The following is an 18,301-nucleotide window of genomic DNA, read 5'->3' as shown; positions in this document are numbered from 1 at the left end:
GTAATGGAGATTGGCCAATCAGAACCCGGTAACAAGCTGTGCACAAACTGAAGCAAGTTTCCATTATTTTTCGTGCAAAATGATTCAAGCGCAACTTTTGAAGTTGTTTAAAAAGAAGACAACAGAAGGTATGATTTTTCCTTGATTAGAATTGAAAGACATCCCCCTGACATAATGTCATTGTGCTGTATGTGTGTGAGGGACTGAGAGACGATATAGGACAGCCGACATTGTCACCGACTTTGCAAAAAACAAAAAAAATTTGTACTTTGAAAAAATAATATACAACAATGTACTTTTCTGAACATCAGTACATGTGCAGGAGCATAAATATGCTAATAATTGTATACAACAGTGCAGAGCAACACTGTTTTTGAATGAATCAAGTGAGCCAGTGATTCAAGGGTCCATTCACTTGTGTTTCTAATTGAATCAGCCGATTTGAACAAATCGTTTGATTTGAATGATTCAATAAATCATTTATTAAAACAGGGACTTACTGCCACCTACTGGCGGTTTTATTGTCATCTTTATTTATCGATGACCGTCCTAAACCAGCCAAGGTGCCAGTATAAAAACACATTCAGCAAAATATTGTTTAATTAGCAGTATTGACCAAAATTCCTCCATTTCAGGCCCCAGAAGGAGGAATAAAAAAATATAAAAAAGCGTATAAATAATACTTTAATAAGGCAACTTTTTCATTAAATAAAATCCTTTTTAGACAAATTTTGTAATAATTGTGTAAAATTAGATTGTATAAAATACAACAATACACAATAAAAAACAAAACGAAGTCTAAAAGGTCAACAAGTGCTATTAATAAAATATTCTTTCTGTAATTTAGGTGGTGTTACCAGCATAGATGTTACATTAATAAACATTATCTCTTCATGCAGCTCATGTTCAGAGACCGAAACAGCAATTACACAGAAGCAAGACTGTGTAAAAACATTTCATTATTTTTGCTTGATCTCAGTGCAAAGATTGTGATTTTCTTTTTGGAAGTTAAAAACAAAGAAAAGTGAAGAGTCTGGTTTTAAGTTGGTGTTTAGACTTGTTAACTAGAAGTGAGTGTTGTAATCAATGTTGTAAGAGAACGTTCTTTTCCTGGAAAGGTAACGCCCAGTTGAAACCAAAAGCAAAAACCCTTCCTGTCAGTAGAGAGAGAGACTGTATATAAAGTGCAGCTCGTTACAGAGCACTGGTCAGGGCTAGTGACTGACTGACGCTGCTGAGGAAACTCTACAGTCAGCTAAATACAAACAGGTAAGATACATTTATTTTTGCTGTATTACAGTTTTTCTCGATTGCTATCACACAATTCACGAAACAGTTCACCATTTTCTCACAACTATAAACACAATCTCAAAACTACACACCCAATTGTGCAAACTTCAGACTTCCAGGTCAAAGTCAAACATTTTAGTCAAAAACACATTCTCTTTTGTCAGAATCTAATCTTTGGCCTCAGATGAGACACAAAGCTGTCAAATACACAGAGTATTTGCCTGTCTAGAGAACACTAGTGAGATCAGTTCAGAACACTATTACAAAAACCTGCTTTTGGGAAACAGAATCCTTTTGCTAGTCAATGACTCTTACAGTATATGCCATATATAGAGTTGTGCAGATACAGTAAAATTCAGCAATAAACATTAAGAAATGTTTACTTTCATTACGCTACTAAAGAGATCTTACAGTAGATGAAAAGCACTAGAGAAAAGTAAGACCAAAACAACTGAATATACAGTAAATACACATTGGAATATACCGTCAGTTACTTTACAGAAATAAATAAATAATGAATAAATGAATGAATTAATTAATTCAGCATCCTCTGTGAAATTGCATTAGTATCCTTATTTGTTATAGCAGTTTCTTAGTCATCTGACAAAAGACTTCTCTGCCTCCCCTCGACAGACTCTCAGTTCTGCAAAAACAGAGTACATGAAAGGAATACTTGGCTACAAATCAATTACGTAAACAGTAATGAGTTTGAGGGTGTACAACGTGTAATACAGTATTTACTGTACATAGAATAGTGAAAGTTCTCTCATCTGAAGTACTGCTGCTATGTACTGTAATTATATTGTATGTGTCAGTAGTATTGAAACCTTGTAGATGAGCCTGTAGACCATCTTCCCTCACGGTCAGTCCATGCAGAAGAACACGGTCAACTATAGTGCTTTATATTTCATCAGGAACAAACGACCTTTGACCTCATCCCCTTCATTTTTATTTCCCCCTCGTATTCCTCTTTCTCTCCCACGACCAGGATTCATTTCCCAAAACACATAATCACTTGTGCTCGTGTTCATATCATCCTGAGATTCTGACTGCTGTCATCAGTTCTGCTACTGAATGTTCACACAGGGATAAATGTGTGCTATTTGTGTTCATTTTGTGATTCTTGAGGTAGTTATATTGTGTGTTTGTGTTTTCTAAACAAGAACATGGTTAAACCTGTGCAAAATGATGCTGTTCTTGTGTAGAGTTTTGCAGAAAACACTGAGCAAATTGGAGCATGTGTGAAAACAGGTGAAATGTGTTAAAAGTTTTGAGAAACATGTCTTTGTTTCAAGAACTGTATGAATGGTTTGGAAAACTGTGCCAAATGAATCAGTTACAGTGTGTTAGCAATCCAGAAAAACTGTAATGAGATAATATGACTCTCTCTGGGATAAACGTTTGTTTGGTTGAAAGATGAGGAATCTTCCACTGCAGCTGTTACAGAAACTGAACACTGAAACACTGTAACTGTGATCTTTAATGAAGCCACTACTGAGGGTCCAAATACATTTTTGTCTAATTATGTCTATTTTTTAAACATAATCTATTTTGGGGGAAATGTTTTGTGCTTTCTTCAAAATAAATGCCACTTGGTTTAACATGTTGTTTTCAAATGCAGTGAAATTCATCCATTTGTTCGTGTGGCTTAATTTCCCAAATACTTATTAGTGTCCATGTAGAACGGAGGAAAACAGCCTATAAAAGCACAGCACTTCTTCTCTTTACAGGTGTTAGATACAGAGACAGAGACCGCAGAACAGCATGGCCACCGCAGCTAAAAAAGACACAGTATGGATCGGGTTCATGGACATCGTTCCGGTCATCGGGGCGGTCAGAGAGGCAGTGGAGCTGGTGTTGGCTCTGTACGAAGGGAATAAAGCGGTGATAAAGGAGAAAGAGAAGGCCGTTGAAAACCTTGTGAAAGAGTCATTAAAAAAACATGGGAAAGTGAGTCATATTTAAATATTATATATTAAAAGATTTACAGAGGGTAAAGCAAATTCTACTAATATTCCCTCCAAAAAATAGTCAGCAGTTAAAAAAATATAAAAATCCTAGAACACTCCTGTTATTATCAGAGTTCATTTTTAAAAAATGATTCATGATTTTATGTTGTTCTCCTGCATGAATCATGTATGACTCCTGTACTCTCTACTCTTTACTGGTTTCCAGTTTTGATTTTAATTTTGATTTAAAGTAATCATCTCTTATGAGGCTCAGAGTTCCTGAAGTGGATTATTTTCATACAGCAACCACATAGCAACACCCTAGCAACCACCCCAGGTACCATAGCAACCACATAGCAACACCCTAGCAACCGACCCTTGTAAAAATATTTTAAACATCAAACTATTTCAGACTGAAAACCATCAAACTTAAAACGTTTTCAAAGGTGCTGTATGTAGGATTTTGACTCTACTAAAGCATAAAAATACCATAATATGTTTGCAGATATTTAAGAAACAGGCTAAGTTAACATACTTGTTTATCTGAAAAACAATGATTCCTGTTCGTGTCGTTAATCTGGCAACCTGCGCGTGCTCAAGTCTGAGGAGGAGGGGCCGGGTGAAAAAAACCCTCTCCAATATTTTGAATTTGGACTGCAATACCTAGTTCAATCCTACATACAGCACCTTTAAACTTTTCAAACTTTCTGGTCCGGCTTTCTCAAGCCAACTTAAAGTTTGTCTTGACAAACTTTTTTAACTAGTTTAAATTTTGTATCTTTCCATATTTAGTTGACGACTCTACGTGATAAACCACCACCAGCACCAGCAGCAGCAGCAGATGAGTTTTCTGGACTCAGAAATGTGAGAGGTGCGTGTTATTTCTGCTCTTCTCACTGTTCTAATTTTAATAGACCCTTCTTCTGTTAGTAAACATTGTGACGTTTTGTTGTGGGCGGAGCTTAGGTGGAGGCAGAAAGATTCCACTGACCGCTTCAATAAGGCTAGCTATGAAGTTTGTTTTTTTAACAATTAGTGGAGAAAATCCGATTTTACTGGCATATGTAAGATCACTCACTGTGCAGGACCGTGATTGTTATTTAAATAAGTTAATTGTAAGGACGAAATCAGATTGGCCGACCTGTATTCACTCAAAGGATGGTCGATCTGACAGGATTCCCTCCGGTTGAGTGAACCACATCTATAGAAACCTAACGTGTAGTAAAGAGAAACTCACCTGTGTCTATCTAGTCATGAATATGTGTATATATATATATATATATATATATATATTTATATTAGTGCTGGGCATAGATGAATCTAGATTAATCTCATCCAAAATAAAAGTTTTTGTGTATATAATATATGTGTGTGTATTGTGTATATTTATTATGTATATATGAATACACACACATGCATGTATATATTTAAGAAAAATGTGTTATGTTTATATATTAAATATATTTATATATCATATAAATTATATTAATATAAATATATACATGTAAATACATGTAAATATTTTCAAAATGTATACTGTATGTGTGTGTCTTTATATACACATAATAAATATTCACAGTACACACAGATATATTATATACACAAAAACTTTTATTTTGGATGAGATTAATCTAGATTCATCTATGCCCAGCACTAATTTATATATATATTTCAATTTCAGCAGACAACAGTTTTTTACAGCTAACGTTACATGAGAGTGAACTGGGCCAAAATACAAAAAGTAGGCTAAGTTAAACGTTCAATGTGATGGATATATTATTTGAAGATGTATGTGTCATGTAATGGGCAAATAGTCATTTTCAAGTATATACATCCTGTAAATTATGTAAGTTAAGTTTACGGTGACGTTACAGTACCTTTACAATACTTTACATAGTATATTTAAAGTAAAATGTGAATACTTTCTAGACATAAAAAGTCCAGAAACTAGTTTGATTATTCTTTCTTACCAAGTTCTTAGAAATTTCAGCCACTATCAATCACAATAATGTATATTACAGATCATTAAGCGTATTAATCGTCAGTTTGTTGTTTTAATTTACACACACACACAAACATTTCATACACGACATAGTCATGAGATGCTTAAGAAATCTTTAGACACGTAACACAAACCATAATCCATAACAAGAAAAGACAATACTTTTGTTAACCTTTTCTGATAAGAAGTGTGCGCTGCAAACGCGAGCATTTTTGGCGATCGTTTCTGTCAAGTCCACTGATTTTATCGTGTTTAACCACAGCTGTCGTCGGTTTTTGGGCAGCAGGTATGCGATAAAATTTCAAATGGGAGCCTGTACTACGCCGATTCTGGCACCCAACATCACAACAAGATGATATTTTAAGCTCCTTGTGTAGCTGAATCTGCGCTGGTTTGAATGGGCCGCCTCCAGTTTTCCTTTTGTTTTGCCTCCAGCTAGCGCTGTGACGTAATTGTGACGTCGGCACAAAAAGGGTCTATTGAAATAAATTTAATTTAGAGTTAAATCATAGCAAGGACAAAATTTGTTTTTTTCTTTTCTCCACAGAGGTCAGAATGGAAATGATTATTGAATATGTGGTCAAAGGTTCCAAAAAGGGAACAAAACCTCCAATTTCAGTTGAGCAGAAAGCGAGAGAGAAAAGAGTGGAGGCTATTAAGAAAGACATGTTAGAAAAGATCCGTATCATCAAACCAGACTTCAATCAGGAGCTGGAGGAACAACTGAAAAGGTCAAGAAGAGGCGAACATGTCTTCAACAATGACATCCTTAGATTTCATTCCAAGGTGCTGACTGAGTTTATACAAAGACATAGTATTAATAATCGACAAGGATATAATCAGCAGGCAATGAATGATTTAGGCAGACACACACTTACCCAAAACACAGCAAATGAGATTCAGACAAACATGGTGGTTCACTTTGGTGAGGATGAATTCTATGTGAATGCGAATGGAGTGATGTATGGTGAATATTGCAGAGCACTGCGTGATGCTATGTTAGATTTGCTGGGCCACATAAACCCAGTCAACGTGACACCAGTGGACAGAGAAAGGGTGAATACTATCATAGGTGATATGAATAACCTTGAAATCTATGTGGACCAACTGGCAAAGGTCAGTTGGATTGCCAATACTGCGACTAAACGGACCCGGTTTGATAATGTAAGACAGGAAGTTGTGCACATGTATCACACAGGTCGTGGGGTTGACTGGTGCATTCGCATTCTGAATGAAGTTAGCACCTTTGTTTGAACATGGACAGTGAGTTTATTTCTCCTGTTCAGGGTTGCCAGGTTTCCTTTCACAATTTCCAGCTCAACTACATCCTAAACCACAGACCTGAAACTAGCTCAGAAAGTTTGGACACCAGAAGAAACAGACACCAGTTTTTTTATTTCCAAACAAAAGTTCACTGTGGTGTGCGCACATTTGTATATTTGCAATATTTCCAACACACTTAGTGTTAGCGTTCTGTCATCCGCTGCCTGTTATGCCTGTGATCCTCTCCCAGCCTGTGCAGAAATAGCTCCGTACATCTTCCACACATTACACTTTCCCTTTGCTTTGCTTAACACCACCCATGGACTTGCTTTTTCTACCACAACCTTGTTCCAAAACTGAAAAATCTGACTTTGGCAACCCTGCTCCTCAAAATGATCCATTTTACTCCCAAAAAAAAAAAAAAAAAAAAAGAATTTCCAACATAAAGATTAATGCACGCCGCTAAATATCTGTAACTAAAATTTAAAGCTGAGCCTAATAACAGGTTGAAGTTTAGTTCTTATTAAAATGATTGTGTAAATGTGAAGCAGAACGGGGGTGTTGGAGGCGTCTCTATTCCTCCTCCTTTTATTCCCTCCATCGCTGATGTTAACCACCTGATCAGGAGGATTCACCATCATGTGCAGAGACTAAATATTAATGATTATCATCCAGCCATCAGGTCTTTTAATGCAGCACTTATTCTCCAAAGACTAAATATGTTTGAGCTTTGTTGAGATATGTTTGTATATTTGGGTATGTTATGAGTTTATATTACAGATGTATACATTATTATTCGACTTTATAGCACAGCTTATAGCTTATTACACAGACATCCTTGCTGTTACTGTGAACTTTCTTCAATTTTCAGATGATTCATGCTGATGACTGAATTATGATATTTTACCATTTACTCTAATTATCTGATTATGGTTACTAACTCATTTTGTTTAGCAAATCTCATTGTGATCTGTTGTATCAAATTGTTTCTAATGCAGAATTCCTGGAAAGCATGCTGAGCTGCATTTACATGTATGGAACAAGGAAATGCGTTTAAAATAAAATAAAGTGATTACTAACAGCATACAGTGCCTTTAATTATTATTATTATTATTGTCACAAATGTAACTCTAAAACCGCTGAGCATCTTAATTAACATCCACAACCCACAAACACAACATGAGCCACACAATAGCTGTGTCCCAAACTGAAGTGCGTGGACTCCGAAGTGCGTATTTGAAGTGCGATTGTGTCACTGCGTCACGACGTAAACTGTCCTAATTCAGGATGCACCCTCCGAAGACCGCATTCCAAGGCCGATTAATTCTAAATGAATTCAAATTACACGAACGGCCGTGACTCGAAAGCGACTTCAAATGCGCCCTCTGTTTCCCAGGAAAATTAAGTGTACATCTGATGGACACGTCGCACCCTGCCATATCCCAGAATCACTTGCGCGCAGATGACGATGGAATTTATATTCAAAGAACACGGCGGATGAGAGCCCACACAAAGCCCACAGACAATAAGACAACCACTATATAAAGCAATAGTCTTTCCCTTTGCTGTGTTTTTGTAGTGCTGTCATGCAAAATATGTCTACAAATGTTTAAACCAAACTTTAGCACTTCAGTATTTTGTATGCAGTGTCATATTTTCTAATGTTAAGATTCTAAACCTGTCATTATATTTCATAAATATAAAGAATTTATATTTTAATTAAAATTAATGTCAGAGAGTCACTAAATGTCACGGAGTCTGTTGCGCGCTGCTGAGAGGTTTGTGATTGTAGCTCCGTGTACCTTCGCTTTTTATTGAATCTCTACCTTACTTTCACTCCTTTTTGTCTAAAGTGATAACAGATCAGAATCAGAATCAGAATCAGAATTAGCTTTATTCGCCAGGTGTGCACAAACACACGAGGAATTTGTTGTGGTTTTAAGGTGCTCCTGGTACATACATACATACAAACACATCTGACATGAGAACAGAAAAAACATTTAAATAGTAAGACTTAACAATGGATAATAATCATAATAATAAGTATGAATCTGGAACAGTAGATTTATGTACAGATTTGTGCATTATTTACTCTATATACAGCTGTATAAATAAACAGATATGTATGTGTATTTACATAATACTTGAGAAAGAGGCAATAATTAAAGATGGAGAATGAATTACAGAATGAATTACAGAACACAGGTAATAATCCACGTGTTAGCTATTTAAGCTGGAGATGGCATGGGAGAAAAAACTGTTTTTATGCCTAGATGTTCTAGTGCACAGAGATCTGTAGCGTCTGGCTGAAGGGAGAAGTGCAAACAAGTTGTGTCCGGGGTGAGAGGGGTCTTTGATGATGTTACCTGCCCGTTTCTTCACTCTGGAGTTGTACAAGTCCTGAAGGCTGGGCAGGTGCACACCAATGATCTTTTCTGCTGTCCTAACAGTCCGTTGAAGTCTTCTTAAATCTGATTTGCTGGCTGACCCAAACCAGACAGTTATGGAGGAGCACAGAACCGACTCAATAACAGCTGAATAAAACTGTTTCAGCAGCTCCTGTGGCAGGTTGAACTTTTTCAGCTGACGAAGGAAGTACAACCTCTGCTGGGCCTTTTTCACGATGGAGTCAATGTGATTGTCCCACTTCAGGTCCTGAGAGATGGTGGTGCCCAGGAACCTGAATGACTCCACTGCAGCCACAGTGCTGTTCATGATGGTGAGTGGGGGGAGAGGAGGGGGGTTTCTCCTGAAGTCCACTATCATCTCCACAGTTTTGAGCGTGTTCAGCTCCAGGTTGTTGTGACTGCACCAGACAGCCAGCTGCTCAACCTCTTGTCTGTAAGCAGACTCGTCGCCGTCGTGGATGAGGCCGATGACTGTGGTGTCGTCTGCAAACTTCAGGAGTTTGACAGAGGGGTCTTTAGAGGTGCAGTCATTTGTGTAGAGGGAGAAGAGCAGTGGGGAGAGAACGCAGCCCTGAGGAGCTCCAGTGCTGATGGTGCGGGTGCTGGATGTGTGTTTTCCCAGCCTCACTAGCTGCTGCCTGTCTGTCAGGAAGCTGGTGATCCACTGACAGATGGAGGTGGGTACAGAGAGCTGAGTCAGTTTGTTCTGAAGGGTGTCCGGGATGATGGTGTTGAAAGCGGAGCTGAAGTCCACAAACAAGATCCTTGCATAAGTCCCTGGTTTGTCCAGATGTTGCAGGATGTAGTGCAGTCCCATATTAACTGCATCATCCACAGATCTGTTTGCTCGGTAAGCAAACTGTAGGGGGTCCAGCAAGGGTCCAGTAATGTCCTTCAGGTGGGCCAACACCAGTCTCTCAAATGACTTCATGACCACAGACGTTAAAGCAACAGGTCTGTAGTCATTAAGTCCTGTGATTTTTGATTTCTTGGGTACAGGGATGATGGTGGAACATTTGAAGCAGGAGGGGACTTCACACAGCTCTAGTGATCTGTTGAAGATCAATGTGAAGATGGATGATAGCTGGACAGCACAGGCTTTGAGGCAGGCTGGAGAGACACCGTCTGGGCCTTTGGCTTTCCTTATCTTCTGCTTTCTGAAGACTTTGCATACATCATCTTCACAGATCTTGAGTACAGGCTGAGAAACAGTAGGGGGGAGGGAGGGGGAGGGTGTTGATGGCTGTGTTGTGAGAAGGTCGGAGCGGGTGTGGGGTGTCAGACCAGTCTTTTCAAACCTGCAGTAAAACTCGTTCAGGTCTTCAGCCAGTTGTTGATTGGCCTCAGTGCTGGGGGATGGGCTCTTGTAGCTGGTGATGGCTTTCAGGCTTTTCCACACTGATGTAGAGTCATTGCTTGAAAGCTGTTTTTTTAGCTTTCCAGAGTAGTTTAATTTTGCTACTCTTATCTCCCTATTCAGTGTGTATTTGGCCTGTTTGTACAAGGCTTTGTCCCCACTCCTGTAGGCGTCCTCTTTGGCCTGGCGAAGCTGTTTGAGTTTTGCACTGAACCAAGGTTTGTCATTGTTAAATGTTAAATAAGTCTTGGTGGGTACACACATGTCCTCACAGAAACTGATGTAGGACGTCACGGTGTCAGAAAGCTCGTCCAGATCAGTAGCTGCAGCCTCAAAAACACTCCAATCAGTAAGTTCGAAGCAGGCCTGTAAAACTTGCTCTGCTTCAGAAGTCCATCTCTTTACAGTTTTTACTACAGGCTTAGCAGATTTGAGTTTCTGCCTGTAGGCTGGTAGGAGATGAACCAAACAGTGATCAGAGAGTCCCAGCGCAGCAGGGGAACAGAGTGATATGCATCCTTTAAGACAGTGTAGCAGTGGTCCAGTATATTTCTGTCTCTGGTGGGGCATGTGATGTGCTGTCTATATTTAGGCAGTTCACGGGTGAGATTAGCTTTATTAAAAAAGCCGTGCTCACGCGCGCGTCAGGAGCAATGTACACACTCACCAGAATAAACGAGGAAAACTCCCGCGGTGAATAAAAAGGCTAAAAAAGCGGAGATTCGCCAGATGAATGCTCGGCAGCGGAGTCCTAAACCCGCGCTGTCGGAGTTTCACGAGCGCGGGCGTTATTTGGTGTGCCGTTTCTGATGTCCAGGAGTTCGTTTCTAGTAAAGCTGATCGGGAAAAAGTTGCTTAAGACAGGACAAACAAACAAAAAAAGAACAAGTACCAAGCAGCGACAAACCATGGCTGCCATCTGCGGCGCCATCTTTATACACTTTAACTTAATTCCCACCATATTTCAGGTGCTATCCTTCAAACTAATCTAACTAATTTGATCGTTCGCTTTTAAAACCGCGAGTGCAGCTTGTTAGCCCGTTAGCTTGTCACTCGCGGTCCCATTTGCATTTAGCGCCTATTATTTATTTATTTTTATTTTTTCCTCGCTCCGTTTTTCACGAGCTCATCAAACAACAGTGGTAAGTGGTAAGTTAAGTTGGTATCATTCATCAATCACGGTGAGTAATGGCTTCTTCTCCTGCTATTGTTGTTTGCTCTGTTTGCCACATGTATAGCTTATCTGTCTCTGTCAGCAGCGAGGGATTCACATGTGATAAATGCAGGGAAATAGTTAGGCTGGCAGAGAAGGTTTTAGAACTAGAGACACGCATCCAAACTTTAGTTGAGGACAGTAAGAATGTGAGGGCTGTAGATACTGCTTTGGATGCGACTAGCTCAGGGAGTCCTGTACATTGTTCGGTTTCGGTTGAGCCCGTGCAGCAGGGCAACTGGGTGACTGTGAGGAGGCCTAGTCGCGGGTCAAAACACCGCTCTTCCGTTCCGATCAGAACATCAAACAGGTTCTCCCCACTCAGTGAAGCACCCACTGAGAAACCTGATGAAAGTGCTCTAGTTATTGGCGATTCTATTGTACGGAACGTGAAAATAGAGACACCAGCCACCATAGTCCATTGTTTACCAGGAGCCAGAGCGCCTGACATCTTGGCAAATTTAAAAATGCTGACTAATGCTAAAGGTAAATTCGGTAAGATTGTTATGCACGTCGGCGCTAATGATGTTCGACTTCGCCAGTCGGAGATCACTAAAAATAATGTTAAAGAGGTGTGTGAACTTGCAAGTACGATGTCAGACACTGTAATATGCTCTGGTCCGCTCCCTGCTTACCGTGGTGATGAGATTCATAGCAGACTGTCGTCACTTAATGGCTGGATGTCTAAGTGGTGCCCGCAAAATAACATAGGCTTTATAGACAATTGGAAGAATTTTTGGGGCAGACCTGACCTGTTGAAAAGAGATGGTGTTCATCCCTCCTGGGGTGGTGCTGCTCTTCTCTCTAGAAATATGGCACATAGTCTTAGAGTTCGTACTTGACTAACTGGAGCCCAGGTCAGGAAGCAGACAGACTGGCTAAACCGACCGTCTGCTAGCCGCCTCACGTCACAGAAGTCAGGTAACTCTCAGCACATAGAGACTCCTTCACCTAGATATCACTCTATAGAGACTGTGTCTGTTCCCCGAACTAGAAAATACAGAAAACATCCAAACCAAAGTAATAGTAACAATTTAATTGATGTTCAACAAATAAAAAAACGATATAATACAGATAAAGACATGATAAAGCTTGGCTTATTGAATATTAGATCCCTTTCTTCAAAAGCACTTTTTGTAAATGATATGTTCACTGACCATAAACTAGATGTTCTTTGTTTGACAGAAACCTGGCTAAAACAAGATGATTACATTACTTTAAACGAGTCTACACCCCAAGATTACTGTTACAAACATGAACCGCGTCCAAAAGGTAAAGGGGGAGGTGTTGCTACAATTTATAGCAATATTTTCAGTATCTCTCAGAGGTCGGGTTTCAAGTAAAATTCGTTCGAAGTAATGGTGCTTCATATAACGTTATCCAAAGAAACAAGTGTTAATGATAAATCCCCTGTGATGTTTGTACTGGCTACTGTATACAGGCCACCAGGGCACCATACAGACTTTATTAAAGAATTTGCTGATTTTCTATCGGAGTTAGTGTTGCCTGCAGATAAAGTCCTAATTGTTGGTGATTTTAATATCCATGTTGATAATGAAAAAGATTCGTTGGGATCAGCATTTATAGACATTCTAAACTCTATTGGTGTTAAACAACACGTGTCAGGACCTACTCATTGTCGAAATCATACTCTAGATTTAATACTGTCACATGGAATTGATGTCAGTGGCGTTGAAATTTGGCAGCAGAGCGATGATATCTCAGATCATTATCTAGTCTCCTGTATATTCCATATAGCTAAAGCTGTAAAGCCAACTTCTTGTTACAAATATGGTAGAACCATTACCTCTACCACAAAAGACTGCTTTATAAATAATCTTCCTGACTTATCTCAGTTCCTCAGCATATCCAATAGCTCAGAACAACTTGATGATGTAACTGAAACTATGGACTCTCTCTTTTCTAGCACTTTAGATGCGGTTGCTCCTTTACGCTTAAGGAAGATTAAGGATAAGAGTCCAACACCTTGGTATAATGAGCACACTCGCGCCCTAAAGAGAGCAGCCTGGAAAATGGAGCGCAGCTGGAGGAAAACTAAATTAGAGGTATTTCGTTTAGCTTGGCGGAAAGTACCCTATCCTACAGAAAAGCATTAAAAACTGCTAGATCTGATTACTTTTCGTCTCTTCTAGAAGAAAACAAACATAACCCTCTGTATTTATTCAATACAGTGACTAAATTAACGAAAAATCAAGCATCAACAGGTGTTGGGATTTCCCAAGAGCATAGCAGTAATGACTTTATGAACTACTTCACTTCCAAGATCGATACTATCAGAGATAAAATTGTATCCTTGCAGCCGTCAGCTACAGTATCGCATCAGATAGCGCACTATAGATCCCCTGAGGAACAATTCCACTCATTCTCTACTGTGGGAGAGGAAGAATTGTATAAACTTGTTAAATCATCTAAACCAACAACATGTATGTTAGACCCGATTCCATCTAAACTACTAAAAGAGCTGCTTCCAGAAGTCATAGATCCTCTTTTGGCTATTATTAATTCATCATTGTCATTAGGATATGTCCCCAAAACCTTCAAATTGGCTGTTATTAAGCCTCTCATTAAAAAAACACAACTTGACCCCAAAGACCTAGTTAATTACAGACCGATCTCAAATCTCCCTTTTCTGTCAAAGATACTAGAAAAGGTAGTATCCTCACAATTATATTCCTTCCTAGAGAAAAATTATATCTGTGAGGAATTCCAGTCAGGATTTAGATCGTATCATACTATCATAGTACTGAGACTGCTCTCATTAGAGTTACAAATGACCTGCTTCTATCATCTGATCGTGGTTGTATCTCTTTATTAGTTCTACTGGATCTTAGCGCTGCGACCACAACATTCTTTTGAATAGACTAGAAAACTTTGTTGGCATTAGTGGAAGTGCCTTAGCATGGTTCAAATCGTACTTATCTGACCGCCATCAGTTCGTAGCAGTGAATGAAGAGGTATCATATCGATCACAAGTGCAGTATGGAGTACCTCAAGGCTCAGTACTAGGGCCGTTACTTTTCACACTTTATATGTTACCCTTGGGAGATATTATCAGGAGACATGGTGTTAGCTTTCACTGTTATGCTGATGATACTCAGCTCTACATTTCTTCGCGGCCCGGTGAACCACACCAAATTGAGAAACTAACTGAATGCATAGTCGATATAAAAAACTGGATGACGAGTAATTTTTTACTGCTAAATTCTGAAAAAACAGAGGTGTTAATTATCAGACCTAAAAACCCCACATGTAATAACCTAGAACATTATCTAACACTTGATGGCTGCTCTGTCAATTCTTCTTCATCAGTCAGGAACCTAGGTGTGCTGTTCGATAGCAATCTGTCATTTGAAAGCCATGTTTCTAGCATCTGTAAAACTGCTTTTTTTCCATCTCAAAAGCATATCTAAATTGCGACCAATGCTCTCAACGTCAAATGCAGAAATGTTAGTTCATGCGTTTATGACCTCAAGGTTAGACTATTGTAATGCTTTATTGGGTGGTTGTTCTGCACACTTGATCAACAAACTACAGTTGGTCCAAAATGCAGCAACTAGAGTCCTTACTAGAACCAGGAAATATGACCATATTAGCCCGGTTCTGTCAACACTGCACTGGCTCCCTATCAAACACCGGATAGATTTAAAAATCTTGTTAATTACTTATAAAGCCCTGAATGGTTTAGCTCCTCAGTACTTGAGCGAGCTCTTATCACATTATAGTCCTCCACGTCCGCTGCGTTCTCAAAACTCTGGTCGTCTGATAATACCTAGAATATCAAAATCGACTGCGGGCGGCAGATCCTATTCCTATTTAGCACCCAAACTCTGGAACAGTCTACCTAACACTGTTCGGGAGGCAGACACACTCTGTCAGTTTAAATCTAGATTAAAGACCCATCTCTTTAGCCTGGCGTACACATAACACACTAATACGCTTCTATTATTCAAATCTGTTAAAGGATTGTTAGGCTGCATTTATTAGATCAACCGGAACCGGGAACACTTCCCATAACACACGATGTACTCGTTACATCGTAAGTAGAATGGCATCTACGCTAATATTTGTCTGTTTCTTTCCTAGTCTGTTTCTCAGTCCGTATCCGATCAGATGGTGGATCAGCACCAAGAGATGATGTCTACAGCCCTGATCGTCAGCGGAGACCAGGGCACCCAGATGACCCCCAGAGACATATCCCCAGTGAAAACCTCGATTAAAATACAATAAAACTAAAAAAATAACTAAATAACTAAAAATATAATAAAATACCTAACTACATAATACTACTATTGTTAGAAGTTGCAACAAAATCAAAATAGAAATATAAACTTTTGAACTGCGGGTTTCGTCTGGTCAGAGGAGAACTGGCCCCCCCGACTGAGCCTGGTTTCTCCCAAGGTTTTTTTCTCCATTCTGTCACAGAGGGAGTTTTGGTTCCTTGCCGCTGTCGCCTCTGGCTTGCTCAGTTGGGGACACTTAATTTCTAGCGATTATCGCCGATTTGATCGCACAGATACTATTTAAACTAAACTGAGATAGACAATGACATCTCTGAATTCAATAATGAAATGTGTGTCCCAGCCTTGCCCTGTCTGTTTTGAGTTTATTAAAGACTGTATTTTGAGTTCTCCTCGTTCTTCCCTGCTGTGTTCACCGTGACAGTGTGTGTGTTTTGTAGTTTTTTATATGTATCATTACATTATTCAAGTAAGCTCCAAGAAATACCTGCATTTAAAGTTTTAATCCGACAATTAAGGACGCAGCAAACCAATGTAACTTACCTGGCCTCGGTCTTGGCTAAGCCTGAGGTACATTGCTACATTGTTGCTATGCGACAGAGCGGTAATCGGGAACCCCTGGTGGAAGGCGAAGGCGGAGCGTCCTTCATGCACTTCGGAGGTGTGGCCCTTCGAAGTGTGTGCACTTAACTTTGGGACACAGCTATCGAGGGCAAATCCAGGGGGCGGAGCTGTCTCACAGGTAAAAGCAGTGGCGGACTGGCCATCTGGAGCACCAGGAGTTTTCCCGGTGGGCCGGCCCATTGCGTACATATATATGGAGAATGAATTATAGTAAATATACATAGCCTATAGCCTTCCAACGGCCCAGACGAATGGCCCGGCCCACTTGAGTCAAACATTCTAATTAATTTAGCGTGCTCAAAAGCGCTCGTCAATGTCAAAATGTTTGAAATAGCCAATCAAAACGAAGGAGGCGGGATTTACTGTTCACAGACGCTGAACTGCGCGCCACTTGAATGCGAGCTGAGGTAAGATTAATGTTAATAAGAGCTAAAAAAAAAAAAGTTAAACGACAGACATTCATTTTCAGGGATGCAAACTACTACTGTCCTTTTCAAATTTCTTAATGCCATTTACGTTATTCGTCACAACATAAGATAAGAGTGAATGTTTGTAAATCTCTATCCAGGCTTTCTTCTGTAATTTCACGTTTAAGAAAATGTATATATTAAAAAACACGTAGGCTTAAAATATCATTCTCAAACTTGCTCTAGAATAGGGGTGGGGCGAAATCGCAAAATCATATCACAATTTTTTTTTTTTTTATATCACGATTCACGATTTTATCACGATTCTTTGTCATGTTGGTTTTATTATGTTGCAAGCTGTCTGAGCATTACAGCCAAAATAATTTCCCCAATTATAAAGACCAAGCATTTCAAGGTAACAACATATAAAAAAGAATGGCGGATGTTTTGGCTAAGGTGGGCAAAGATAAAAATCTTTCATTATTTTATCTGCTATTAAAAAATAAGAACACGTTGCAAATACACATAATATACAAATAAAACAGTGCTTTACTTTCAGGTACAATATTCAGCAGGAGCATTCAAGAAATTGAATGAACAAATACAAAATTAAACACTATATAGATTTATTATTATTATTACTAAAGCAAAGCAACTGTATTAAAGTTTTTCAGTTAAGAGCAGTGAGTGATTTTTCTCTTTGTGTTTCGTTGTTTTATTAACATTAAAGGAATAGTTCACCCAAAAATAAAAATTGTGTCATCTTTCTGACAAATCTGTCATGGTGTTTGATTTTTATACCATCATTTACTCACTCAAAAGTTGTTTTAAACCTGAATGAGTTTCTTTCTTCTGCTGAACATAAATGTTACTTTGAAGAATGTGTAAAAACAAAAAGTTTCTGGTCCACAGTGACTTTCATAGTATTTTTTCCTGCTATCAAATTTAATGGGGACCAGCAACTGTTTGGTTACCCACGTTTTTCAAAGTATCTTCTTTTGTGTTCAGCCCAGTAAAGAAATGAATACAGTTTTGGCACAACATCTGAGTGAGTAAATAACGACAGAAATTAAATTTTAGGGTGAACCATCCCTTTAATGACAGTCGGCAGAATGTTTAGCACTGTCCCTATAAAGGGGTCATATGACGTTGCTAAAAATAACATTATTTTGTGTATTTGGTGTAATGCAATGTGTTTATGCGGTTTAAGGTTCAAAAAACACATTTCCACATACTGTACATTACTGTTGCTCCTCTAAGGCCTGCCTTTCTGAAACGCCTGATTTTTACAAAGCTCATCGTTCTGAGAAGCAAGGTGTGCTCTGATTGGCCAGCTACCCAGAGCATTGTGATTGGCCGAATACCTCAAGCGTGTGACGGAAATGTTACGCCCCTCACCATATTGTGATGCCGTGTCCCGTGCTGCGTCCCAATGTGCCTACTTATACTACGCCTTACTCTTTTGGTGAATGTAACAAAGTTAGGAGGAAGGAAGGAAGAAGTCTGAGTCGGCGTGACTGAGGCTCGGG

The 18,301-nt window shown here is 39.2% G+C and overlaps 1 protein-coding gene across 1 annotated transcript; it reads left to right on the top strand.

The window, feature by feature from the left end:
• Positions 1–1,141: 1,141 nt before the first annotated feature.
• LOC131529370 (uncharacterized) lies at positions 1,142–7,588 on the top strand. The gene is made up of 4 exons (XM_058759041.1): positions 1,142–1,269; positions 3,021–3,240; positions 4,032–4,110; positions 5,789–7,588. Exons 2-4 carry the CDS (start codon positions 3,055–3,057, stop codon positions 6,493–6,495), a joined length of 972 nt encoding a protein of 323 aa, XP_058615024.1. The 5' UTR covers positions 1,142–1,269; positions 3,021–3,054; the 3' UTR covers positions 6,496–7,588.
• Positions 7,589–18,301: the final 10,713 nt, after the last annotated feature.

The sequence above is a fragment of the Onychostoma macrolepis genome, chromosome 21, assembly GCF_012432095.1.
Source record: "Onychostoma macrolepis isolate SWU-2019 chromosome 21, ASM1243209v1, whole genome shotgun sequence".
NCBI classification, from domain to species: Eukaryota; Metazoa; Chordata; class Actinopteri; order Cypriniformes; family Cyprinidae; genus Onychostoma; species Onychostoma macrolepis.
This window is presented reverse-complemented; position numbering and strand designations above follow the sequence as displayed.